General features: G+C 39.3%; 3 protein-coding genes across 9 annotated transcripts in view; all 3 read left to right on the top strand.

Annotated features, from left to right (window-relative positions):
• Positions 1-3,451, top strand: part of fndc3a (fibronectin type III domain containing 3A) — a 56,657-nt gene extending 53,206 nt beyond the window's left edge. For all 4 annotated transcript variants that reach the window (XM_086080079.1, XM_086080080.1, XM_086080081.1 and 1 more), the window contains one exon: positions 59-3,451. In XM_086080079.1, coding sequence (XP_085936205.1) covers positions 59-403 — 345 coding nt within the window. In that variant the 3' untranslated portion in view covers positions 404-3,451. The remainder of the gene's footprint in view (positions 1-58) is intronic.
• Positions 3,452-4,105: 654 nt separating this feature from the next.
• On the top strand, positions 4,106-11,738 carry mlnr (motilin receptor). Of its 4 annotated transcripts, none has more exons than XM_086081484.1 (5): positions 4,106-4,336; positions 4,447-4,681; positions 5,479-5,603; positions 6,563-7,372; positions 9,795-11,738. In XM_086081484.1, the coding sequence occupies exons 4-5, from the start codon at positions 6,571-6,573 to the stop codon at positions 10,136-10,138; spliced, it is 1,146 nt and encodes a 381-aa protein (XP_085937610.1). In that variant the 5' UTR covers positions 4,106-4,336; positions 4,447-4,681; positions 5,479-5,603; positions 6,563-6,570; the 3' UTR covers positions 10,139-11,738. The 4 variants fall into 4 exon arrangements, with proteins under 4 accessions (XP_085937610.1, XP_085937609.1, XP_085937611.1 ...); XM_086081483.1 differs by having other exon boundaries at positions 4,434-4,681; XM_086081485.1 differs by having other exon boundaries at positions 4,106-4,668.
• Positions 11,739-14,675: 2,937 nt separating this feature from the next.
• Positions 14,676-27,826, top strand: LOC147171623 (capZ-interacting protein). Its single transcript, XM_086079747.1, has 6 exons — positions 14,676-14,930; positions 23,521-23,604; positions 23,688-23,759; positions 24,642-24,719; positions 25,229-25,456; positions 26,174-27,826. Exons 1-6 carry the CDS (start codon positions 14,925-14,927, stop codon positions 26,480-26,482), a joined length of 777 nt encoding a protein of 258 aa, XP_085935873.1. The 5' UTR covers positions 14,676-14,924; the 3' UTR covers positions 26,483-27,826.
• Positions 27,827-27,906: the final 80 nt, after the last annotated feature.

Below are 27,906 nucleotides of genomic sequence, written 5' to 3'. Positions count from 1 at the left end.
GCTAAATTCCAACGCAAAATAGGAATTAATGAATACCAAATTGTTTGTTTCTGGGCAGGCGTACAAAGGTCCTGGCACGTGCTTCACGGTGCAGCACCTCCACCCCAACAGCGACTACCGCTTCCGGGTGTGCGCCATCCGCCAGTGCCAGGACGCGCCCGAGCTGAGCGGGCCTTACAGCCCCACCGTGACGCTCGCCGTCCAGCGGGGCGGCGACGGCCCCGCCTCGGCCTCGTCCTCCTCCTCCTCCAGGTCAACTTCCTCCTCCTCTTCCTCCTCTTCGACGTTGAGCCGGGCCGGCCGCAGCCTGACGGACGAGCAGTGCGCCTTCCTGCTTCTCATGGCATTCGCCGTCATCGCCATCCTCTTCGCGTTCCTCATCCAGTACTTAATCATCAATTGAGCGCCGCCGTCAGGGCACCACGGTTATTACAGCTTTATTCTTTTTCTTCTATTTTTTTCCCCCCCCCCATACTTTCTGCTCCCTTGCCGAGAGGGCATGTGGAGGGGGTCACACAAAGATATTATGTACATTACTCCCCAAAAAGGAGGGATATTGGGTGACATCACAGGATGAATCTTAAATACACCCCAAAAAACTTTACAGGTTAACTTAATTTGACCTAAACATTTGAATGTCAAACTATTTGGTGTTTTAGTACTTTTGGCTGTTTCTAGGAAGGAGCTAATTGGAGGATTTTTCCCCCCCTCTAAATAAGTCCACTTGTGCCTTTCTGTGACTCTTCCAGTCTTTCTGTAGCTAACACTTCTAGTCCTGAGAGGCCACTGACATTCTAGCAGAGGTGGCAAACACATCAATCATGTCATTCTAGAATCATCTCATTGGATTGTTTACGGAGGAGGATTAGGGCTGGTGAAGAAAGGAGAATTTATTCTCAATTCTCACTTTAAAGTCAGAGTTCTCACTTTAAAATCAGAATTCTGACTTAAAAGTGAGAATATTAGCATTAATAAAGTCAGACTTTATTAAGATTTATAAGATTAAAGTCAGGATTCCGATTTAATTTTCAAAATTCTGACTTTGAAGTCAGAATTCTGAGATTAAAGTCAGAATTATCGCTTTAAAGTCAGAATTCTGAGAATAAAGTCAGAATCCTGCCAACTTTTTTTTTCTCTCTTCACTGGCCCTAATCCTCTTCCGTCATTGTTACATGTACGAAATTGTTCCTGAAACAGTGATTTGAGGAATTGAAATTGCAATTTTTGTCCAGATTTTCTGCCCAAATCAAAAGAACAAATCCATTTAGCAAGAAATATGAAATAGACACACTTGATTGGAGAGGTGTTGTTTATTTTCAAATTAATATCCAATAAATATCCTTCCGTTTCGCTAGTCTTCCATGGAAGCAGACTGATTACCTTTATATAAGACATTTGCAAACATCTACTTTTGCATGTTACAGACTAAACTAATTTAAAAAAATAATAATAATAATATGAAAATAATGGTTAATTGCAGCGGTAGTATGAATGACCTGTAGTTGAACTTGAAGCCGCTTGACTAGTGTATATCACACTACATTGTCATTTATTTGGCTTTGTTTAATCATTAAACAATACCAAATGAGAAAAATAATCACTTAATGAACTGCAAATGGGGCAAAAAATATTTCGCAAGCAAATTGAATGTGACATGAATGTTTATTCTGTTAACCAATAGAATAATCAATTGTAAAAATGTGCTTTTGTGGCCACAAAAGAAAATAATTTGACAATGCAGCAAGACTTGAGGAGGCGGAGGAAAGCATGCAAGTGGACATTCTACCTGTTGAGAATTTATAGAAGTACAGAAACGCAGAACAAGTGGAAAAAAATGACCAAAAAATCAAATGAGGTTCACCTGTAAAAAAAGAGTGCAGTGGCTGTCAAAAAATACGTGGTTCTCCAATGATCATGCTCATGACCAATATTATCACTTTAGTGCATTTGAGGCTCATCCTGAAATTTCACGCTCAAAATCCCAAACTTTGTTGCGGGTACTCGTTGTTTATAACCCTTATTTATAATTGCAGTCATATCCAGTTTTTTTTTTTTCCTTATGTTTTTACGTAGTATCTGCGGGACCCGTCGCCTGGTGAGTTTGCAGGGCTAGAGGACCACATGAAAAGACTTTTAACAAAAGCCCCCAAAAATCTGTAGAGCGATGATTCAGCACTTTTGGTTTGTTTTTGTTCGTGTGGCAAATGTTGAAGGATGTAAAAAAAAATATATGTGAGCGAAGAAATCCTATTTTTCTACAGCAGCAGCGGCTTGGGCTTCAAACTTAATGAGAAAAATCGAAAGCAAACTAACCAATCCACCTATTTTTTACTCCCCATAGGATGAGGATGATGAAGATGAAGATGATGTAGCTTGTTTTTACAATCTCGCAGCTGCTGCTTGGCTTCGGGAAATCTTGTTCAGCACAAAAAATGTCCGCTTCCTTTAGTTGTTTCTTTCATGTTGTCCGTTTTTTTAATTTGATTTGATTTTGTGTTTTTTGCACCTTAGCTACAGCAAAACGAAAACCCAGGTTGGCATTTTACACCACAAACACACTTTTTAAAAAAAAAAAGGCGTCTTTGTCGCTGAAACAACTGAGCAAATGTAAGAAATAAATACCAGAGGAAAGAAATAGCAGTTGTTTCAGAGGCCTTAATTGGGGGGGGATTTTTTTTTGTATATATATATTATTTTATTTTATTTTGTTAGAAAACACTACAAGGTGTTTTATTTCCTTTAATTTTTTTGCTACCTTTAATTTGGTGTCAGTAAAGAGAAGAAACCGTAGTCGTTTGTGCGTGTTTCATTTGACTTTTTTGTTTTTACTTTTGGCTCGTCCAGGGTTACATGTGAAGTATATAATATCTATTTTTTATATCATATGTGATAATATAAATTGAGAAGAATAATGAAGATATGTTGCGCGCACCCCATCCGTCACAATATTATGACTTCTGTGTATTGTTGAAATTGAAATCCTTTCAGACTTTTCTCATCTTCAGTCTGAAAATTGCGACCATATGACTAAATAAAAATAACTAAAAATCCCATCGGTACCTTGCAAACGTGTTAATTTGGTCCTCGAATGTCCTCTCTTGCGCGCTCTCTATCTTTTGATAGCAACGTGTGCCATTTAAAAACGTCACCTGTTCAGTTTGGGGAGAACAACAAAAATGACAAAAAAAATTAAATATGCACAAAAATGGAGAAATGACCATTTTTATGTCATTTTAATCTTTGCGGTATACCTCATTCACCATACATTCCAAAAATGACAATTTGTTATACGATACATACTTAGCTAACGAGACATATCACTTTCCAGATGTTGATTATGTGGGCGGGGAAATGGAATGGAATCATAGAAATGTATTTAACGTGTATATGTATAGCCATGATATCTACGACAAAAAAATCCATGCACAATAAAAGATTTATTATTCTTAAATGTGTCTTCTTTTGTCGTCCTAATATTAATAACTCATTTGCAAAGGCTTAATGTTTTCAACTTTCACCACTTGGTCGAGCCATGACTTTTTCTTCTTGAGTATAAAAAAAAATCTTAATTACTTCTTTTTTGGGGGGGAAATATAAAACTGTTTACTACATTTTCCCCAGAAAATATTACTTTTTTTTTTTAAGTATTTTTTTCCTATAAAATAAATGTTACTTTTGTTTCCCCTCAAAAATATAACTTTTTTTCTCATTTTATGAAAATTTATACCTTCTCATTGGAACTTGTTTTTTTAAACAAAACTATTCCTGAATATACGTTTTTTTTAATACTCATTTCTTACCTAAAAAAATCACTTCAAAAAAAATAATTTTAATGTAAGATGTTTTATTGAAAATGTGCTTATTTATGCTAATATTTCCTGAAGATGTAAGACTTTTTCTCCAAAATATTTTTTTGCATCTTTTCCTTTTTTTGTTTTTTTTTACCTTGCTCTGCAAGAGGAATTCTCGCAGTATTTGTGAGTTCACAAACTCCCGAGAACACATCTTGTACCGAGCCTGTTGATCTCCATCGATGCGAACCACCAATCACAGAGCGACGTTATATTTGGGGGCGGGATATTCAGCTGTGACGACACCAGGGGCAAACAAACAAACCTAACATGGACGAATGAAGGCTGCAATTCTGTTCTTGCAGAATTATTCACAGTTTCCTTGTTGAATGTTGAACAGCGAGCGGCGCTTCGGGCATTTTTATCTGATACATTTTTCCTCCGTGGCCGTGATTGGTCGAAACAAACGTGTACGAGATGCCGCATCGTCCAATCAGCTCGAAGTATTGCACAGCATCAACGTGGAGCAATCCCAGATTGAGATGGTGAAGAAATAGAATTTAATATTTCTTTGAAACGATATAACCTTCTTCTTTTTTTCTTGAAAATGTATAACTTTTTTTTTTCTTCCCCCATTTTGAGTTTGTCCAAACAGGCTGAGAGAAGGAGGAGGAAGGTTTTGTGGCCGAGTAACCAAGACAGAGCTGGTGTCTTAACGGGGCTAGCAAACAAGAACACATTTCACGTGACGGATGCTCTCATTAAAGAGCAAACGGCCATTTTGCATGCAGCTGTCACCAGGCTGAGCCGATGACAAGGAAGAGGAGAGATAACCACAATGCTGGCCATTACTCAGAAGAATCCTATCAAGCTTAAGGTCCACGTAACGAGTATGCTCTTTGTCCTCACTTGATATGACATTTCCGCACACTTGTAGGATATTAAATAAATGAGCCAATGAGAACTATAGTGGGCTAACTCCTTTTTTTTTTTTTTACATTATACAGGAGTGTGAATTCAAGTTTTATGGCCGCAATTACGTTTGGGGGAGGGGCTTATATCTTGGTGAGCCACAAACTGTGGCTTTCCTCACATTTTGGCATTTGGCCGAATTCTGGACTTGAATCATGTTGGATATTGGATCAATACGGTCGTTATCTTTAGTTCCATAGGTTAGATACCAGGTCATTATTCTTGTATAATAATATTGTGATTTTTATTCTCCACACTTTTTTTTTGCTGCGTAACAACTCCCACATAAAACTTCCGTTCAAATTTCACCGTTCAAAAAATAAATAAATTTTAAAAAAAATAAGATGATAGTCATCTATAAATAAGTCACTTTGTGGGAAGCTTTTCTTAAGGTGAAGTCTGGTTTCTTGGAAATGTGAGTTGGCCCAATGTTGCGTGGACGAATCAGGAAAATTGCAATCAAGATTTTAAAAGTAAACCTTGATTTAGACAAGAATTTTCTCATCTATAAATTTCATTGCAAATTGTCATTCTTCATTCACAGCACACTTTTTTTTCCCAATCACTAGTAGCATATGGGGGGGGTGGGGGTGCTCAAATGGCTTTATTCCACATCCTATAGTGCGCTGAATTATGTTTAGTATTGAGGAAAAAGAGCGCACCGGTACTCCTACACGCGCATGCTAACTTCCTCCCATTGTCATCATTCAATTAGGGCGACAAGCTCCCCTTTGGGAGGAGGAGGAGGAAGAGGAGCTGCTCTTCGCTCTTGTCGCCACATCAGCCAAATCGCTGTTGGCCGCCGGATCGGAAGTCCAGATCGCTTCTTCCATTTTACAGGTAAATGTATTATTCGTCATTTATAAAGGCAGAATTGCTGGCATTGGTGGATGTCATTGGAAAGATTGTCAAGGTGTACCTAATAAAATGTCCTCTTTTGCCATATTGTACCCAATGTTGTAGCTAATGGGTACTTTTTCATTTTTTGTGCTATTATAATTCATTTTTCGTTTGACATTTTTATAAAATGTTTGAATGTTAGTATTTTTATGTATTTATTTATTTACTTTCTTTTTTTAAATTAATGTTTGTATCTTTTTCTTCATTTATTTTTTACAATATATTTTCAATAATGTTTTTATAATTGTTAGTAATGTTTCTTGTTTTGTTTTTTTAATTTATTCACTTGGATTTTTTTTTTGTTATTAGGATTAGGGCTTTTTTTTTTACATAATTTGTATCATTCTAGTAATTGTTTGTATTTTTGTCATGTTTTTATTATTTGGAAATGAGAATTAATTTTTTAAATATTAATTTGTATTGTTTATTTGTTCATTGTTTTTTTGTGCTGGTAATAAATTAAAAAAAAATTGTATTATTTAAATAACTTTACACCGTACTGCACTGTTGTTTGCTTGTGAAAACGCTTTAAATAGAAAAAAGGAAAATCATTTTTCATCCACTATTAGTGTAAGTCTACACACCCCTGTTCAAACGCATGCTAGAACAGCTGAACTTTATTTGTGGTTAATCAGACGCTAAAACGGTGGCAGGCGTGTGCTGCCTCCCATTTAATATGAATTTGAATGTGATTATCTCATCGTAAACACATCCATGGTTACGAGATTGGTTTGCATTGTATTATTTCAATTGTTTATTTTTACTCTTAAAAACGATTTATTGGATAATTCACTTGATCTCATTTGAGCCCGACTCTTGGAATTTGAACAGGGGTGTGTCGACTTTTCCTATGCGAAACTGCTCACGATGCGTTGCTGTGTTGGCTTTTTTGTCGTCAGAAGTGACGATGCCGTGGACCCGCGCCCAGGTGGATCTCCAATCGCCCGAGGCGGCCGACGACCCTGCGGCCGCGGCCGTGGGCGTGGCCGTGGGCGTGGGCGACCACCACTACGAGGGCTCCCTGTTCCCCACCTCCACGCTGATCCCCGTGACGGCCATCTGCGTGGCCATCTTGGTGGTGGGCGTGGCGGGCAACACCATGACCATCCTCATCATCCAGCACTTCAAGGACATGAAGACCACCACCAACCTGTACCTGTCCAGCATGGCCGTGTCGGACCTGCTCATCTTCCTGTGCCTGCCCTTTGACCTCTACCGCCTGTGGAAGTACGTGCCGTGGCTGTTCGGCGAAGCCGTGTGCCTGCTCTACCACTACGTCTTCGAGGGCTGCACGTCGGCCACCATTTTGCACATCGCCGCCCTGAGCGTGGAGCGCTACCTGGCCATCAGCTTCCCGCTTCGCACCAAGGTCCTGGTGACCAAACGCCGCGTCCATTACATCATCGCCGCCCTGTGGGGCTTCGCCCTGGCCTCGTCCACGCCCACGCTCTTCCTGGTGGGCGTGGAGTACGACAACGGGACGGGGGCGCGCGGCGGCGGCCAGTGCAAGCACACGGACGCCGCCATCCACTCGGGCCGGCTGCACATCATGCTGTGGGTGTCCACCGGCTACTTCCTGTGCCCCATGCTCTGCCTGCTCTTCCTCTACGGATCCATCGGCCTCAAGCTGTGGAGGAGCCGCGGCGACGTGAGGGGACCCGGCGCGCTCGCCAGGGAACGATCGCACAGGCAGACCGTCAAGATCCTCGGTGAGTGCCAGGGCTCGAGAAGTCACCGCTGGAGACAAAATGGCCGATTTCAAGATAAAATATTAAAAATAAAATAAAAAGCGAACCCAGGCTATAAACGATCAGGGTTTTGAAGCTGATTACCGATCAGCGAGTTGAAAAAATAAATAAATACATAAGTGATTTGGAATTTTTATTTTATTCATCCATCCATTTTTTTAACCGCTTTAATTTAGTTGTTTTTTTTACTTAGTTTTAATTAGTCTTCAGTTCTGTACGTTTTTATTTGGGTTTTTTTTATGCTTAGTTTAGTTTTAGTTAGTATTAGGGCCATGTATGAATATATATTTTTTAGAGGGTCGAGGCAATATTCCGAGAGAAAAAATCGTAAATTTGCGACTTTATGAATTGGCAGATTTACGAGAAAAAAACTTGCGCATTTGCGACTTTATAGATTGGCAAATTTGCGAACTTGTAATATGGCAAATTTGCGAGAGAATTTTTTTTGTAAATTTGCAACTTTATGAAGTGGCAGATTTGTGAGGAAAAAAATCGTACATTTACGACTTTATAGATTGGCAAATTTGAGAATTTATAAAGTGGCAAATTTGAGAGAGAAAAAAATCGTAAATTTGCGACTTTATAAAGTGACAGATTTGCGAGAAAAAAACTCAGAAACTCACGAGAAATAAAAAAAAGAATTCTAGCTTTTTAGCTTTTTTTTCTAGTTTTTTTCTTTTTTACTTTATAAAGTGACTCTTTTATAAAGTGAATTTTAGAGTACGTTTTGTAAACATAAAATGTAGTTTCAGTTTTTGTTTTTTAAAAAGCATTTTCGTTAACGCAATTGTTTTATTTTTATTTTTTCGTTAACTAAAATAACCTTGGTAATCACCGATAAAATCAGAGGGTGGACTAATCTTTCAAATCTATTTAGACAACTTGTTTATTTATCATACAAGACTGGAACTATTTGTTTTTTTAATATCTATCATGACAAATGTGATCTGCATCCTTGGTGAATTGACAGATTTTCATAACAATTCGGCAAAACTATTATTTGAAGTTCCACTTTGGCCGATTCCCATCGCGGTAACGTTTCAAGACACGATTAGGATTTCCAAAAGGATCGACAGCCTGGCTTCAACTTTCAAGTCAAGGTTTCAAATCAGGTTCTCAAGATCAAACTCGAGTTCCAATTTGGAGTTGGGGTTTCAAACGAGGGTTACGGTGCCAAATTAGGTTCCAAGACAACGTTATTGTTTCAAATTGTGGGTCTCAAGTTGCTGTTGCAGTTTCAAATTAGGGTTGAAAGTCAGAGTTAGGGCGTCAAAGTAAGGTTCCAAGACAGTGACAGTCTGAAAAATTATTATCCATCCTGGTTTAGAAAATGAGGTTCTTAATATTAAATGAGGGTTCCAAGGGTAAGTTGTTTTTTTTGTTTTTTTTAAACCAGAATTGAGGTTTTAAACCCGGATTAGGGTTTCAAACCAGATGTGTTTCAAAATTATTTTGCTAGCTCGCTTTCATTGTTGTTGGTCTCCACTCGTCATTTGTCACCCTTTGTCTTGGTGTCGGGCCCGCTTTCACTTGACGCTGGCCTGTCGCACACACTGAATCCTGTGCGTGCGTGCGTGCGCTAATTGTTCCCTGTAAAAGCAGCGCCGCGGCGTCTTTGTTCTTTCCCAATATCGTTTTGTTCTTCTCATATGGCCTGGCGTGCGAATATTGATGTCGTCCCACGGTCCAATCGGACGGTCCGGCGTGAACGCTCGTTAATCAGCACTAACGATGCTTTTCACTCGTTGTGCTCGAGTAACGCCGCACGCGCACTAAATCTTTTTCCGGGAATGTTTGCAGCTTTCCACACAAACGCTTCCATGTCGTTTGACAAAGCTGGCTTCAATGTTGATTTTCGTCCTCTACGTTTGGAAGTGTCCGTGTAAAAAAAATTATTTTAGACAAATATAATGATATTCATCCCCCAAAATCTCAACTCAACTTTATTTATAAAGCACTTTAAAACAAGCATCACTGTATACAAAGTGTAGAAGTAGGTAAGTGAATAAATAAATAAATAAATAAATACATAGAATAAACATCAAATAAATAAAATAAAATCAGCAAAAATGTGCGGATTTTTTAAAAATCTGCCAAAATTAGCAACATTTTTTTGCAGATTATTTTATATTAAACACATTACAACATAAAGTTAATGACATTGAATCACCCCCCCCCCCCAAAAAAAAAATCGTCGAAAATATGATTTTTTGGGGGGGCCCATTTTTTCTTTCTTTAACACATTAACATTTTACAAGATTAAACAACCAGAAAAGAAAATAGACAGATTTTTGCCAATTTTTAAAGAGGTTATTAAATAGATTTAGCCTCAATAATAAAACCTCCCAATCTGGTGGCATTCGTTGTGTGTGTCGCCCCCTAGTGGTGGTGGTGTTGGCCTTCATCATCTGCTGGCTTCCGTACCACATCGGCCGCAACCTGTTTGCCCAAGTGGACGACTACGACACGGCCATGCTGAGCCAACACTTCAACATGGCCTCCATGGTGCTGTGCTACCTGAGCGCCTCCATCAACCCGGTGGTCTACAACCTGATGTCGCGCAAGTACCGCTCGGCCGCCAAGCGCCTCTTCCTCCTACACCGGCGGCCCCAACCGCCCCTCGGCAGCCATCGCGGTCGCCAGAGCCAGCTGAGCGCCGCCGACCCCGGCGAGAGCGTGACCGGGTCCGCCGCCGAACGTCTCCGCCTGGCCGCTATCGAGCGTTGACGGAAAGCTCGCACCACCGGGAGGTTTGCTGCTTAACCTCGGGTGGGCGGTATCTTGAACGCAGCGCCGGTGTCGGTACCAGATGTGATTGGGCTGACAGATTGTATCGGAGTCGCCTATTGATGGCGTCACGCTACAGGATTGCCTGGAATGTCCGTTTACAATTGTTCAATAAAGTTATTTAAAAATAATAATAATAATAATCCGGTGACGTCAAAACATTGTAAAGAAAATATTAAAGATGTCATTTAAATAACAAAATGTATGGACTGAAATTGTCAAAACGTAAATAAACCTAAGAATATAAAAGCAGGATTCCTGAGGATTTAAGAAATAACAAAAAAAAATAGATTGAAGCGTCGTCGATCTTGCCGATGACGTCATTATAGCAGCGCTAACGAATTGCGCGATTCAGACGTGTTCGCTTCGGTTTAGTTTCTTTTTTTAGCAGTTCACAAATCACAATACATCACAAAAATAGCTTTAATGATAATAGGACCACATTAGCGATCTAAACTGACAATATTTGTCACAGGCAATTAATTTGTGTACTTATTATTTATTCAATATATCTTGCTTTTATATTCTTCGGTTTTATTTGCGTTTTTACAATTTCAGCACGTACATTTTGTTATCTAAATTACATCTTTAATATTTTCTTTCCAATGTTTGTCATCAATTGGATAATTTCAAGCCAATCCTGTAGCGTGAAATGTTCATTAGGCGACGCCGATACCATCTGGCAGGCCGATCGCATCTGATACCGACACCGGCTCCTTCCGCTGTGGCGGGATTGAATATGGCGTTGGCCATTTTCATATGCTTACTGAAGAAGTCAAACAATTTAGATTTTACCGTCGTCTTGAGTGTTAAAAATCATTTTAAATAATGTTTAAGCAATTTAAAACCTAAAATACAATTTTTATACATTTTACATGCAGTGGTGCCTTGAGATACAAATGTAAGTCGCTCCGTGACCGCTTGTATCTCAAATCATCTTTTCCTATTGAAATCATTACAAATTCCAAATTCAAGCCCCGCCCACCGTAAAACTATAATTGTTGTAATGTGCATTTTAATGGGAAAAAAACGGTGTAGAAAAAAATTACAATAATTAAGAACTAAACCGATTTCGCCACATTGCATCACTCAAACAGCCATTTTGCAGCTCTTTCTGGTGTGCTCGTCTTGGCCACCTGGATGCAGTATAAGACTGATATACCGTTTATTTAAACATATCAATTCTGCGGTTCATCAGTACGGCACTAATATTAGTCGTTCCACGCAGAGGATAAATAATGAATGACTGTACTGTTATTGTCTTTCCACAGTGTATTTTTGTGTGATATGTTTGTTAGATTGTTTACAACTTTATTATCATTATGGTGAAATGTGGATTAGCAGCCGCAAAGAAGCAGTAAATTGTGTATTCATAATAATAACGTAAGGTAACATGCTTGAGCGGATTGTTACAAAGTTGTTTACATGCGTTTGTCTCGTTTGGTTTCTTGATACATGACATGTCTGCAATATGGCATTTAAATGATGGGTGAGAATCAATCAACGTTGTGCTTTCAAATAAATTGGATCAAAAATACTAGTTACACTATGTACATTTTTTTCAGTGTACTGCAAATGTTGTCATCAAAGAAAACAATTAAGTCCAAGGCAAGTTCATGACTAAATAACTAAAAAGATCAAAGACACGTTTTCATTAACTAGAGTGCTTTTAACTAATTCACTGCCATTGACGGCTATAGACGTCCAAAAATCATTTTAACAATTTCTATTAGTTAAAATTTTTTTTTAACTTTTGTTAACAAGAGTATGAAAATCTATTTTTTTTATTGTAAATTTTGAACAGATATAAAATTGACAAGTTTATGACTAAATAACTAAAAAGATCAAAGACACGTTTTCATTAACTAGAGTGCTTTTAACTCATTCACTGCCATTGACAGCAATAGACGTAAAAAAAAAAATTATTAGAACTATTTCTATCAGTTTTTTTGTTAACAAGAGTCTGAAAGCCTAGAATATTTTTTGGGTACATTTAGAACAGATATAAAATGTGTGATTAATCGTGAGGTAACTAGTGAAGTCATGCAATTAATTACAATTACAAATTTTTATCACTTGATGCCCCTAATTTTTAATAATCTTTTCTTTAATTTTTTTATATAATCTTTTTTTTTTAAGAGCGATTACAATTTTTTATTGTAATTAATTGCATGGCTGCACTAGTTAACTCACGATTAATCACATATTTTATATCTGTTCCAATACAATAAAAAAAAATCTAGGTATTCATACTCTTGTTAACAAAAGTGGGGAAAATTTTAAACTAATAGAAATATAGTTCAAATGAATTTTTGACATCTATAGCCGTCGATGGCAGTGAATGAGTTAATTGTGAGTTAACTGTTGAAGTCATGCGATTAATCACGATTAAAAAATGTAATCTTTAAATCACGTCAGGCTATTACATTTTTTAATTGTAATTATTCGCATTACTTCAACAGTTAACTCACGATTAATCACACATTTTATATCTGTTCTAATAGTACAATAAAAAATATATAGGTTTCCATACTCTTGTTAACAAAAGTGGATAAAATGTGAAACTAATAGAAATACTTCAAATTAATTTTTGACGTCCATAGCCGTCAACGGCAGTGAATGAGTTAAAAAATAATAATACAGAAAATACATTTTACGTTTATAAAACGTCTTTGCTCCAAAATAAATCCCTATAAAAGAAAGCGAGTTGTGTAACTGGAGTGTGTGCGTGCGCGTGTGCCAGCGCCACCTGAGCCCCGAGGTCCCGTTGGGCCCGACACGTACGTGCCTGAAACAGCACATAATGTGACTGCCTGATTACATTACCGCCGCCCTGACTCGCATCCACATCACCATATTCAAAGTCATGGCCCCTCTAAGTGCATTTGGGCGCCACTTAAACGATGCCAGCTTGTCAGCAAACGACCAGCTCCAAGCAAGTCCTCCACTTTTCAAGACAAATCCGAGACAGGCATGATTTTTTTTTTAAATACATTTTTTGGCTCCCGGTGCAAAAGGGCGGCAGAAAATAATTGAAAAATGTATTTTCAAATATACAGTCAAATGCTGGAAGGGCTTAAATGGGGCTACACAGATATCGGACAGGCCTAATATATCACTTGTTGTTCTTCGCAATGAATCACCACACACACACACAGATAGGAGAGACGTGTGCGCGCGTGTGCTGTGACTCATCGTTTCCAGGCTGGCGTGCTGGCGTGCGTCTTTGCTTCATGCCGACCAGACGAGGCGAAGGTCACGACCTCCTGAATTGACAGGCAAGTGTTTGTTTGCGTGACCAAAAGTGTCATCGCGCCTCCCTCGAAATCTTTCGCACACGCCTCCAACATGTCACCAATATAAACGTTTGACCTCCAGTGACCCCAGTCACTGAGTTATAGCTCAGATCGACACTGACTGGAAGACACTTACATTTAATTAAATCAAACACAAGGCAGGTCAATCAAATCAGATTAAAACCGAAGTATTAGAAACACCTCTTGATGGTTTAATTTTATTTAAATGAGTTTGACAAAAAAGAAGTCTGAGTCAATCAATGAGTCGTCAGGTAAAAAAACCTTCAGCCCTTGAAGACATGTAATTGTCCTTATGAACACCAGAGGGCGCTAAAGTAAAAATGCTGTTGTCGCCTCCCTGCAACGTTTTACCTAAGATATTCATTTTATTGCAAGCCACTGTAGCACATAAAAGTTAAATAAAAAATAAAAAAAAACTCAATAAATGTTTTAAAACAAACTATTCTTAAACAGCAAATGTGCATGTGTTGAACAATTGAACTGTACTTAAGCCATGATTCTTACGCGCACCTCTAGAGGGCGCCAGCATACTACTCGTTGTCCCCGTGACACACATTTGGCAAGAACGACATCAAATGTCATTTTCAAGTGGATGCAAATGTGTCATGTGTGTGCACCTTACAGCCGCTTCACATGGATGAGCCACTTGCTGTTTGCCAGCTTTTGGCCCCTGCACGAAAATGCTCACAACAATAACAACAACACGTGATTACATTTTGTCACGAGTGGCTTTTTTTTATTTGACCAAGATGAAGTCATGTGACCTATGGGGGTTGACATTTCCTGCTGTGTATCACCTCGAACGTTTTATGGCTAAGGTAAATAACAATAAATACAAACTAATAAATGAAACAATAAAAATCATCAGCATCGTTTTAATCCCCCAACGTGAAATGTAATGTAACATAAATTACTGCAGCTACATTCACTATAAATGGTAACGAAATATATCGGTAATTTGTAGATAGATGTAAGAAGCAGCTCTGTGGGTTTCAAATTGAATGTAACATAAAATTGATTAATAAATAAATGTTTTTTTGAAGGTGTCCCTCTAAAGCGAGAAATATTTAGGAAAAAAAACATGCCGATGGGACTTCAGTTAAAAAGGAAGTGGTGGCTTTTGTTTCTATTATTTTGAAAGAGCCTTCAAGAAAGTAGTATTACTCAAGATGGCTGACTTGATGGTTCATAGAAAAACAGCGTGAGTAAAAGTCGCCTTCTTCCTCCTCCTCCTCCTCCTCCTCGTCCTCGTCCATGCGGCTCATTTATGTCCAGATATAAAAACACAGCTCCACTCTTCTTTCCACATGCACTTTTATTTTTATTTTATTTTTTAAACTGCGGCAATCACGAAACAAGTCACCAGAAAGAAGAGAAAGAAGACCATCAAGTGAGGAAGATTCTCTAGGATGGAGGTAATAACAATTCACGTTGACGTTTCTGTACTGGAGCATTTTTGTTAATGTCATTTTCTTTCATGTGTTTTCCACCCGAATATACAATGCAAGAAATTAACAAAAATATTTTTAGTGAAGTGTAAAGTGAAACCTCAACTAAAGCATGTAAACATAATTAATTAGCATCTCGGCTATTTTTTAAGATGTTAGCTCTCAGCCTTGCAGGTTAAAGATGACTTGTTCTTGTCATGTATTTGTTTATTAGTCTTTTATTAGATAAGATAAAAAAAAAAAATTAATATCATATTTTTAATGATTGAAACTGCGAATTTTTTAAATGAGTAAATTAGTCACGTTGCTCCTCTGCAGGAAGAATCAGTGCAAAGCTCATGCTTTATTTATTTATTTATTTATTTATTTTCCAAATTATTAACTTGCCACTTAAGCAATATATATATATATTTTTTTTTAAAGATGCCGTATATTATTGTTATATTAAGTGTGGAAGGGAAAAAAACATGATGTCAAACGACTAGCTAGCTTCATCAACCTGTAGACGGTGTCCAAAAACAAGCTTACCACTTTGATACTTTCACTCAAATAACGAGCTAGCCAATTTTGCTTGTTCACAATAACTAGCTAGCCAATTTTGCTTGTTCACAATAACTAGCTAGCCAATTTTGCTTGTACACAATAACTAGCTAGCCAATTTTGCTTGTACACAATAACTAGCTAGCCAATTTTGCTTGTACACAATAACTAGCTAGCCATGTTAGCCTGTAAACGCTCAGTCAAATAACGAGCCAGCCACTACAGCCTGGAAAGATTCAATAAATAAATACATGAGCTCATATGCTATCGTACTTGCTCCAGGTATTTATTTAACGTAAAGTACATTTCAAGTACATATTGTTCCTGGGGCTGCACTTGGTGTGTTAAACTGTAGGACAGCATTTGACTTGTTTTCCCCTTTTTGTTTTTTGGCTATTCTGTGGTATTTCCCTGACGGCTTTTTTAGCAGCCTCCTCCCTTTTAACAGCAAAACAAGCCTTTTTTTTTTTCCCCCTTCTTTTTTTTTGTATAAAGTTATTCCCGAGTGTTTCATGTGTGTGTCATGAGGGGCCGGCTGGCACCACCCAACCAGAACAGGATCTGATTGTGACACCAGATTCTCGGAGTGAGCGAATAATGTTGACACTGCTGGAGAATTCAAAGCACATTACTTATGTAAGTGTTGCGTCACGAGAAGTCATTTGACTTGTTTGGGACCCGGCAAAGTCGTATTGTCCCGGTGCCGTCGAAGAGCTCTTGATTGGCGGCGGATGTCGCATCAGATGTTGTGTTTACAGGGCGGATGCCAGCACTGTAATCGGAAACAGACACGCCACATCGGTAACAGATGAAAGGGAAGGTTTCCTGCGTGAACACAATAGTGCGTACAATCAAACAATATATATCAGCTTATTTATTTTTATGAATGAAGTACTTTGTCTTCTCTCTAGGAAAGTACAACACTTATTTTTCTTCTTTTCAAGATTGTGCTACATGATTAGTTTAGCTTTTTTTTTTTTTATGATGATGTTGCGGCATCAATAGTTTATTTTATTTTTAGGAAATTGCAACATCTGTGGTTTTGTCTTCTTTTTAGGAAGGTGCAACATAAATATTTTGTATTTTTTAGGAAAGATCAAAGTCAGTAGTTTGTCTACTCTTTAGCAAAGTGCAACACAGTTTTTCTTCTTTTTAAAGAAGTGATGCATAATAGAAATTGAAACATAAATACTGCCGTCTGCCTTCTTTTTAGAAAATCACAACATCGATAGTTTTTCTTCCTTTTAGGAAAGTGCAACATAAATATTTTGTTTTCGTTTTAAGTAAGTGCAACATGAATAGTTTGTCTTCTTTTTGGGAAAGTCTAGTATCAACAGATTGTTTTCTTTTCAGAATAGTGCAAGCGTGCAACATCAATAGTCATCGTTTTAAGAAAGCGTAACATAAATAGTTTGCCTTCTTTTTAAGAAAGTGCACCATCAACGGCGTGTTTTCTTTTGAGGAAAGTGCAAATTCAGTGACTTGAACATAAACAAATGGATCTTATCCCAGGCCGTCCTGTTAAGTATGGCTGAGGTGCAAACTGCTCGACGAAAGTACGATTATTATTTTATGTTTTTATTTACATTCAGAGGAAAACACAACAACTTGCTGGTTTGCAATACGAGCTCGTAGGTAGCTCATTTGCATATTTCCTGGCTTAGAGTGAGGTTTGTTCCAAGTGATGCTGGACAAGCCTTGTTCTCACATTTTCCTCCAACTACTGCTCTAAAAAAAAAAAAAAAAAAGCGTCTCGCAAACCACATCGACTTTCTATTTCCTACTAATGGGAGGGCCAGACAACAGTCGAGCAACGCGACTGGAGGGTGGAGGGTCGGGAAAGTCTCATTATTTCCCCGCTGCTAAAGTGTTCTGAAGGAGAATCCTGCGTCCTGCCGGTGCGGCGCTCAAGTCGGATTCTGGCTCGGTTTGAAGCTTTTCCAAAAGTCTGATGATGATGTCATAATTCTAATTTTTTATTTTTTTTTGTGGGGCTGCTTTTTGCGCTCTGTTGCCTTTGCAGGATGTGGCAACATTTTGCTGTCTGACGACTCGGCTCGGGCATTCGACCAGTTCATTTGCCGCGTTAGAGAAAACCTGCTATTCATTGACGCCCCCCTTAAAAAGGTTCGAGGGCTAATGTTTATTAGGGAGGTGCGAAGCAGCAGAGGTTACAAAGCAACTTTGCAACATTTGTGCATTTTTTTCCTCTCTGCTGAGTGTCTTTTAAAAAGGGAAAGCTAACAAATAACTGAGGCCTCGTATTATTTTTTTATTATTTTTTTTTTAGACCAAATAATCTATTAGACATATTTTTGGAGGGATGTTGCAAGTTAAAGTGTTTTTTTTTTTTTTTGCCATATAAGCACATTGTAAACATTTGTTCCCATTTTTGCAAAAACAGTGACGAATACGCTCCATAACTTCTGTTAACAACTCAGGCTAAACAATTCCTACTTTCCTATTCGCCTGGGCCTTGCCACCATCTTGTGGCATATTAGGGTCTTACAGAAAAGAGTATAAAATGGAGTGAAAAAGGGGAGATGTTCATGAATAATTGTGCAGAATTACTTAAATATTTCGGACACTGCCATCTACAGGCGTGGCATACGTACTGCAGCCTCTTTTCTTTTTTTTTCAATTTCCCCGCAAGTCCGTGTGAACTGCGACTCCGTTTTCCCTCAGCCGCTGTGTAAACTTACCTCCAAATGAACACGTAATGTGTTTTTTCTTAGCCTGCTATCAGCAAAGCGTCAGAGCCTGAGGCCTTTTGCGAGTTTCCGCGTAAAAACCCGCTGTGGTGTTAAGAGATAGCCGGGGGGGGGGGGGGTGGGAACCGTGGATAAGCAGGCCCGAGAGGAGGCGAGACCCAAAGAGGCAGCTATCGAGGGACGTCCAGTGACGACACGCAGACTCGGCTTGAAAAAAGTTCATCTGCAGGTTGTTGTTGCTGCAAGAGGAAATGTCGTTATCTGCATTTTATCGCCGGCTTCCTCAAGCAGCCGCCGCCGACTCAAAACGTGCCGGCCGGCCGCTCGCTGTTGCCTTTTTTGGTAGGCTGGAGCTTCAAATAACGTGCAATCAGCGCTCGAAAAGTGAAGACGCGCTTTACAAAAAAAAGCCGGAGAGGCAAAACAGAGAGACGCATTTGTCAGTGGTGCTTTTTGTGGGTTTGATTTGTTTGTTTCTTAAAATGGACGCCAGTCAGGACAAAAAAATCACAAGTTTCATTTCTCCTGGCGTGTTTGTGAAAATATTTACTGTAAAATAGCATATAGGGGAGAGTGGGGTCATTTTGTTCCACCCCTGTTATCTAGAAAACCATAGAAGAAGTTGGTCATGTGACCACATATCTTTTTAAGAGACATCCATTTTGCTCATCCGCTAAAAAAAAGCGAGACACGCGGCTTGAGAGGTTTTTGCCCCCCAAAGTCACATTTCTATGATTACAATTTTTTGATGGCCGTGTTTGAACAATTAGAGGCAACTTTGAAAACAGTTCACACGTGTTTTAGTGCTTTAGTGTAAGCTACATCATGATGTTTATATGGTTAGCATGATGCTAGCTCAAAACGCATTTTTTTTTGTATTCTTACATTTGATCACTAAAAGTATGTGCCATTCTTCATTTTTTGACCAAATGTCATCATGCCAGCAGATACGAAAGGACAGACAGGGTTTCAATTCGTCCCCACGCTCGCCTACTGTGGCAGATTCGGTTGTAAACCAATTCCCGTATTCTACCCATTACTTTCCAGATGTTACTGTAAATGACAATAAATTAGCATTTTTATGTTGTTAAATATCAGATCTGTGACTGATGACAAATTTAAGATCGCCAAAAAAACGTCGACCTTTTGACCCTTTGAAGCATACAAGGCTACTACACGCTCTTGAGCCAGGCACCTTTCTTTTCCTTTTTTTAAACCAATTTGCGATTTGCCTCCGATTTTTTTGGTCCCCTGCTTCCATATCCACGGGATCTCTAAAGATTCTCGGAAAAAAAAACGCCACCAGAGACAATAGCCGGCTTTGTGCGCTCTTCTGTCGGGTCGTACGGGAAAACCTCACGCGCACGTCGCTAGAACAAAATGCCCTCCCGCCGGGGATTCGTCCTCATCTTGTGATGAGCAAAAGCTTATCGAAAACATTTCCCGCGAGCTGCACGTGGAAAGTGACTCGGGGCAGAAAACAGACGAAATGGTGACTTGCTTACTGGAGGGTACGACTGGAAAAGAAAGGGATAGTGGTTTTTGAACATGTTCCAAAATGGTGCATATGACAAGAAGCAGCGGTCAAACGTCGACAGCGTCAGCGGTGTTATTTGGTCATGTGAGGTCTTATGTCGGACGGTGCCGAATGGAATCGAACATTCCTCAAGTCATCAAATTCCGGCTGCGTCACCACCGTATGGAAGCCGTCGTTTTTAGGACTTCTTTTGCCACGAAGCGATTTTGCTGTTCCGCAACTAAATAAGAATCTTTTTTCCCCCTGTTGTGTCAATTATTTAAAATTGCGACCAATCAGAGGCTATTTCATTTCATGCCTTGCAAAAATAATGATGGCACTGGCATCATAACAGGACCTACAAAAAAAAAAAAAAAAAGATCTCCAGAACCCATGCCTAAAATTGAAAAGGTAGTCGGCCATTTTGGTTTAAAGCGGCCATTTTGGGTACATTTAGTATCTTAACCCTCTAAAGCCTGAAACATGAAATATATGAGAGAAAATCTTGATTCTTTGTAAATAAAGTTTTTATTGGTCCTTTTGAACTAACAAACAAACAAATAAAAATCAACTTCCACATAAGACTTTTGATTTGTGTCATATTTGATACATCCGGTCACAATGCTTTCAATTCGTACATTTATAACTGTCAAAAATATAATAATAATAATAATAATCGAGACATATCAAAAATCTGAAAAAAACATTTCCCACTTTTAATTAGTGAGGTGTCTCTACTTTCTCAATTGGGGGGGATTTTGCAAGGACGCTGGAAAAGCCACCAGCCGAATGATACTGCCCTCTAATGGATTATCCGTGCAATGCATGTGTCAGATCATATACGGGGGGAGAAAAAAATATGATACTCATGAAATAGAGGGCTCAAAATGCCTTGTATTTAATATGATACGTTTAACTTCATATGGTTAATTTCGTATCTCGTTGGATGAATAATTACAGGGAATTTGCCCAAATGAGCCTGAATAGGAAGCAGAATAGCAGATATTCCACACCGTTAAATTGCAATGTTTTTTTGTTTTTTTTTATGCCACCAGCATCTAATATGTGCGTCGCTGTGACGTATTGACCATCTTTGGCCAAATCTCAACATTGCAACCAACTTGCAACCTTTTTCCCAAGGTTTCCTTATATAGACGTGCTTTGTCGTTTGGATGGATTTTTAGTATGTTCCAGATGTGCTCCAGCCCATCCAGAGACCCCCCTCGGTCCCAGGGGGGCCACACAAGACTGGGGGTGGGGTGGGGGGGGGGGGGGTCATCCAAACTGCCAGGCTTTGTTACGGGGGCTTTTTCCCAGGCCTGTCCTGCCCCCGGAAATAGTCTGTCGAGCGTAAATTCCCACTCCAGCTCCACATACATGCAGCCGATTGCTAAATATGGCGAGGATCAGGCGTGTGCTGAGAAAGATAGCGTGTAAAAGTATGTCGGCAAACACGCGTGTTTGTGGTCACCTCCAAACAAGCTGACATCGTCACAGCTCAGGAAGGATTGTTCATCAGATCAATAGCAAGAAAGATAAACAACAACATTGATTTTGAATTATTTCAACAGATTGGTAGCTGGTCAGCATTCGTTGTGTCATTTTCAGCACATGCCTGTCGCTGCCTCTCAGTCGATTTGTCATTCATTAAAAAAATAAAAATAAAAATTAAAAAAAGCTTACCACAAAAATTGGACCAGACAGAAACTTTCACAAACGAAAAAGAAAAAGTGTATCAGCTGTGAAAATGTTCAAAGCTACTGTATATTCATTTTGACTATAAGTTGATAAAACATTTTTAGACCAACTAGCAACTGCTCAAGCAAACAATTCAATATTGGCCAGGAAAGAGTTCAGTTCAAGTTTTGCAGGGTATTTTCTCTCTCATTTTCTTTCTTAAGTTGACCAAAAATTGGAGCAACTTTCTGAAGCAAAAATAAGGCTCTATTTTCATCGTGTTTCCTTCAAGGTTAACGTATTAGAGCCACGTATAAATATATCGATTTTTAGAAGGTGGGGGCAATAATCTGAGAGTAAAACTGGCAAATTTGTGACTTTATAAAGTGCCAAATTTGCGAGAATTTTTTTTGTGAATTTGCCACTTTTAGAAAGTGGAAAATTTGTGACTGTACAAAGTGGAAAATTTGCGAGTTTATAAAGTGGCAAATTTGCAAGAAAAAAACTCGTAAATCTGCGACTTTATAAAGTGGCAAATTTGCGAGAAAAAAACTCATACATTTGCAACTTTTATAGTGGCAAGTTTGTGACTGTACAAAGTTGCAAATTTGAGAGAAAGAAACTCGTAAATTTGAGAGTTTATAAAGTGGCAAATTTGCAAGAAAGAAACTCATAAATTTGCGACTTTTATAAAGTGGCAAGTTTGTGACTGTACAAAGTAGCAAATTTGTGACTTTATAAAGTTAGGTTGCTAGTTGATGTGTCGAATCTGCTGCTCTGTCATTCACTTGAATTGACCTAAAGTATGCTAGCTTCTGATTGGTTAGTTGGTTGTCGAGCTGCTTTGTATAACGAGTAAAGTTTAAATTAAGAATGAATCCGTCTCCATCCTTTTATAAACAGTGTCCCATTAACCACCAACGAATCCTCACATGAGACTATATCTACGCTATGTTTATTTCTCGTAAGTTTTTGAGTTTTTTGAAGTGGCAAATTTGCGAGTTTTTTTTTTTTCTCCGACTAGGTCTAAGTTTTGGCGCATGTGGTGTACCGTGCAGGTGGGGGCCAAAATAGGGCCCTTAGAGGGTAACGACTGTTGCTGTTCTTATTTTCAACAGTTGATATTCTATTAATTAATTCATCAGAGCAGCGGATGCTAAAATTGACTACGAAAATTGGTGAACAACGACTGCTGAAGCAAAACAATGAATGGATGAACCGTAAAAGCGTTCAAAGCATTTCTAGGCTATGTGGGCGATACTCAAAAGCATTTTTAGAAGAAGTAGTCCGACTTTATTGGCCAGGAAGGAGTTCAAACTTTTCGGTCCATTTTCTCTTCGATTTGACAAAAAAATTAACACAAAAAAAAAAAAAAAAGACCCAACAGTGAGTTTAGCGGTCATGAAAGTGTTAAAAGAGTTTGCGGGGGTGGGTGGTCCCGCTGCGTTTTTCTGGCCCACGGTTGAGGGCGTCGGCGGCTGACGCTCTTATGTCATGCGTTTGGGCGGAGGCGGTGAGGTCATGCTGACAACATGACTGCAAGGGGGGAAAAAAAACAGCAAAATAAAGCTTGGGATTCAAATGTGTGTGTGTATAACTTGGGTAATACTTTGTGTGTACGTTGCCATGGGTTACGCCTGGAAGTGTGCGCGCCGGCAGGATCGAGCGCTCTCACCTAAGAATTGGAGGCGGCTGCTTGAACAAGCTGTGGCGCGCTGGGAGGAAGATGGCGAGAGGAAGAGGGTCTTGCGGTACTTCCTGTGGACAAAAGAAGACCCCCTGAAGAATGCTGATGTTATCGATCCCTTTGAGGGAAATTTGAAATCGGATTGGTGACGTGGGCCGGCACTACTAATTCTGAAGGCCTTGGGCAGATGAGACTGACATGGCAACACGAAAACGGCTGAGATCTGATTGGACGAAAAAATAGAACATCAATAGCGACATCATTTAGCATGAAATAATGATTCCCTTCCATATGTTTTAAAGAGACAGTAATTGATTAGCAAATCAATTGAACAAAAATCCAACTTGTATTCTTTTTTTTTCATTTTTTTTTCTTGTATGTTACTGAATGTTTGTTCTTGTCTCGTGTGCGTTGTCGCCCAACAAGGATTCTCCAGCCAAGCTATCAGTGGCCGAGCTGGCTGGCAGGTTCAAAGGTCATATTCTACCCATGCCCGCTGCGCATGATGAGGTTAGACAAGTTAACTATATTTGTTTTAGGAGTTTCACTAGCTGCACATAATGTGTTGTCATCGTGCTGTCTTGTTTTTGCAGTCGCCCTTTCGACGAAAAACTCCGTGTTCGCTCAAGTTTCCCATCCGGAAAGAGGATGGGCAAGAATCGAATGTGAGTTATTCGAAGGCTTTCGTGAACTGCTGCCTTAAAACTTGAGTAGCATACTCTTACATAATGTTTGGGTTACATTTGACACCAATAAAAATCCTGTAAATGTAAATTTGATGGTGTGATGCAAAATACATGAATATAAAAATGTTGTACCCCGAATTGGCTGAAAACGGGGAGAAATAATTTTGACAGTGATGGTGATTTACAGGGAGTCCTCGAGTTACGACGGAGTTCCACCGGATTTCATTCATCATTTAAAAAAACAACAACATATTGACCGGACCCGGAAGAACCAATATTTTGTGTTTTCACATGGACATTCACGGCAGGGCGAGCTAATTCAAATATAAACGCGGGAATATGACGCGCCTGATAACGAGCCGACCGGCTGATGGACGTCCGTTGCTGGAGGCAACAACAACAACACAACTTTAAATAACTACGGGACGAGGCGCGGACGCCGTAAAGTCGAGGTCGCGTACGACGTAACTCGAGGACTCATTGTACTGTGTGAGGAAATTCTCCCGCTGTTGCCTGCGAAGGTGCATTGAGACGTAAACAATCGATGTCAGATCGCTCGATCACAAACGGTGGTGAGATCCCAGATAAACTGGTGGGTGTGATAAACAAGAACATTTTATGATCAAATCAATGAAGCTTTTTAAGCATTTTAAATGTTTGTTTCTTCCACAGTAATAACGTTTTTTTTTTTGTTTATCCTTCTCAATGCAATATTTACTTTTTAACCTTAACAGTTTTCCTTCATATTACAATTATAAATGTGTCATCCTGTAATGTTTTAATATGTTACAAAAAACACTCAAAGGGATTTTAGATTCAAGTGGTGGGAATTTCAATAACTGATTGTGTTTTGTTTACCAGACGAACACTAATGGAAAGATCTCCGTGAGTCCCGTTCAAATCAGGACGAAGAACTCCCCGGTCATCGAGAGACTTCAGGTACTGCTCTGCTGCCCCCTGCTGGTCAACGCCGCCACTACACTATGTCAAGCTTGCGAGGGGTTGCGGGTGATGGGTTTGCAAGGCGCACTTGTCCCCCGTTGAGCTCAGATTAACGAGCTAATAATGGGATCAGGGGCCTGCGGGGCTTCTACTAGCCAGGCTTTAAATCGCCAGCCTTGTCACACGCGCGCTGGCAGCCATGGGACAAAAAGGCTGCCGCTTCTCCCTCTTCTTTTTCTCGCCGGTGCAGGTAAGGACGGATGTTTTCCGGTGGGCTGCGAGCTTGGAAATTTACTTTGCTATATGTCTCACATTTATTTTGGCCACAACAGTTCCGTCCGTTTATAAATCGCCAGCCACTAAGACCAAACATCATAACTTTTTTTTCTCTTCATTGAAATTCAAGAACTTCAGTAGCATCCGGGCTTTTGATTTCTTCGTCTTAGCAGATATAGATTTGACTGTCAATAACAATCTCAAGTGTCTCCTCCGCCATTTCCCAATAGGCCAACCTCGCATTGTCGCCCACCACCTTGCTGCCGTCCCCTCAGAGCCCCAAGGCGAACCGTCAACCCGATTCGCCGTCGCCCACTGCCGTTGCCGCCGCCGCCGCGCCGCTAGCCCCCACCCTGCAGCCCGCCCAGCTGTCCGTGGAGGAGGAGGGGGAGGATCAGGAGGACCCCATCAGCTTCGACAGTCCTCCTGAAGGGACCTCGCTGCCCAGCTTCCACAAGGTGACACCAGAACATATTGTCACCGGTTTAAATTTTTTTAAAAATACAGATAATTTGAATAAAAGACCTTAGCATTTTTCCTTAAAATTGCCTGAAATTAATGGCAATTTTTGATCCTTCTAATTTCTAATCATATTTTTATTTATATATATATATATATATATATATATATTTGTTTTTAATTTTAAATTTTTTAAATTATTATTATATAATATAATTTATTTTATTTATTTATTTATCTTAATTTGTGGTAGATTAAGTCGGTAAATCCATAAAGGCCCAGATAGCAAAAAACATGGCCTCCCCTGCTGTTCAATTTTGTAACTAATGAATGGCCCCCGCGTCTATTTGGAGTGCACACGTGTACTACGACGTGTATTTTCTGCTCTCACCTTGACACGGACACGCCCGTCAAGGCTATTTACAGAGCGAGCGGTGACGTCACGCGGTGCCCATGGCGTGTTCGCTCAGCAGGTGTCGCGCAGCTCAGATTAGCCGCCGGAGGCTATCCTCCATCCTATTAGTCTTTAACGTTCCCTCCGCGTGGGAGAATTTGTGAAGATCTCACACACACACACACACACACACACACACGCGCAAGAGACAAATGTGTCCCCCGAAATCAAGTTTTTGCTTCGCGCCCAAGTGGGCCGACACCCGCCCGACACGTCATCTGCAGTTGAGTCATGTTAACCTCTCCCCGCCCACGTCTTCCAGACTCGAGTCCGGCTGTCCTTCAAGAGGCGTCCGCCCACGAGACAACACAGAAGGTCGGCGGGGGAGGAGGCGGCGCCCTTCGGCAGCATCCCGTCACCATGTGAACTGCACTCGCGCGAAGCCAACGGGGACGTCATTTTACAGTGCCCGGGCCGGGTCACTCTTAAAGACGACGAGGGCGATGGTGGCGAGAAGGACAGGAACTGTGTGGAGGTGCAAGGGGGGCAACTAAAGACCCCCGCAGAGGAAGAAAAGGAGACTCGGGAGGAGCAGCAGACGGATGGAGGAAATGCAAACGCGCCCCATTGATTTGTGGACAATGATTGCGACCTCACAAAAACGCACAGATTTTGGACTCTTTCATTTAACTGCTTTGACGGATAAGGCAACTGGTCTGCTCTGTCGCCCTCTGCTGGCCATTTATAGACCTTGTCCTCAAGCATACGCATGGAAAAGACACATTGCTGTTTATTCTTAGCCATACAGGAGCACTAAAGTATGGATGGCTCAAGGAATATTAGGACCACCCTGAAAATACAAAAAAAAGTGGCCCACTAAGAGAATGAGGTTGTAATTTTATGAGAAAAAAAGTCATATTTTTCTAGATTTTGTCCAAATGTAGCCTACATATAAAAAAAAATCTTGTATACTAAATTAGTAACTATTAAGATAATAAAGTGATAATATACATAAAATATGCAACTTTCATCAACTTTTTATCTTAAAAAATCACTTATTTTAAGATTACAGCATTAATGTAAAAAAAATATCCATCTTTTTATGTATAGATGGGGCCAACTTTTTTTTCTTGAAACTATATCATTTATTTTCTTAGTCATACAACTTTATTCTCATATTGTTACAACTTTAATGGGAAATATACAACTTTTTTTGCAAAGGTACAGCCACTTTTTTTCTTGAACACGTGATTTTATTCTTGTAATTTACAGCTTGATTATTGTAGTAACTTTAATCTCAAAAGTATACAACTTTTTGGGAAAACAAGGTTATGTAATATGTTGTTACTCTCACAATATTACAACTCCAATCCCTAAAATATAAAATTTTAATATTGAAAATATAGATTACTTTTTATCTCAAGAATATAGCTGCATTTCCAACTTTATTCTTGTCATATTGTGACTTTAATCTTGAAAATATATATTTTTTCCTTTAAAATACACAACTATAAGTAGAATTTAAGAAACGTAATTTTTCTCAAAAATATGTACAACTTAATTCTTGTAATATTACAAGTTCAAGCTCGAAACTATATACATCTTATTTTTGTAAAATTGCAACCTTAATCTTGTAGTGCATTTTCTTTTTGTCTTTTCAGTGTGGCCTTAATTTTCAGAAAGAAAGCTACCATTTGTAGAGATGTATTTTGTTTTGCTGAGACAAATATTTTTGAGTTATATTTAATAAATATTTTTGCAGAATTCAACAAAAATTACGGCATCACTAAGACACCCACCAGTAGTATATACTTTTCTTGCATAGTTTTTCCTGTGTGTTGTTTACTGCTTGTCTTTTATTTTAATACACATCAGACTGGACTCGGGTACGGGCCATTAAAAGCCACGCACAATAATAAACAGTTTACTGTTTCGTGTGACATAAAAATCTGTTCTTCCAAGTGTATGCTGAACCTAAAATAAAGGCAAAAGTTAAAAATACATGAGTCGCGTTACATTCCAGCAGTAGTTGACGGTACAGAATTATTTGCTCTT

This window comes from Leptonotus elevatus, chromosome 7, assembly GCF_054856555.1.
Source record: "Leptonotus elevatus isolate MCC_2025b chromosome 7, RoL_Lele_1.0, whole genome shotgun sequence".
Classification (NCBI taxonomy): domain Eukaryota; kingdom Metazoa; phylum Chordata; class Actinopteri; order Syngnathiformes; family Syngnathidae; genus Leptonotus; species Leptonotus elevatus.
This window is presented reverse-complemented; position numbering and strand designations above follow the sequence as displayed.

What these genes read in the sequence shown, in the direction of transcription:
- mlnr (XM_086081484.1), top strand. Translation starts at nt 6,571, where the DNA reads ATGCCGTGGACCCGCGCCCAGGTGGATCTCCAATCGCCCGAGGCGGCC. An exon ending in GCAGACCGTCAAGATCCTCG is followed by an intron (nt 7,373 to 9,794) that starts GTGAGTGCCAGG and finishes GTCGCCCCCTAG; the next exon opens with TGGTGGTGGTGTTGGCCTTC.
- LOC147171623 (XM_086079747.1), top strand. An exon ending in AGGATGGGCAAGAATCGAAT is followed by an intron (nt 23,760 to 24,641) that starts GTGAGTTATTCG and finishes TTTGTTTACCAG; the next exon opens with ACGAACACTAATGGAAAGAT. An exon ending in CGGTCATCGAGAGACTTCAG is followed by an intron (nt 24,720 to 25,228) that starts GTACTGCTCTGC and finishes ATTTCCCAATAG; the next exon opens with GCCAACCTCGCATTGTCGCC.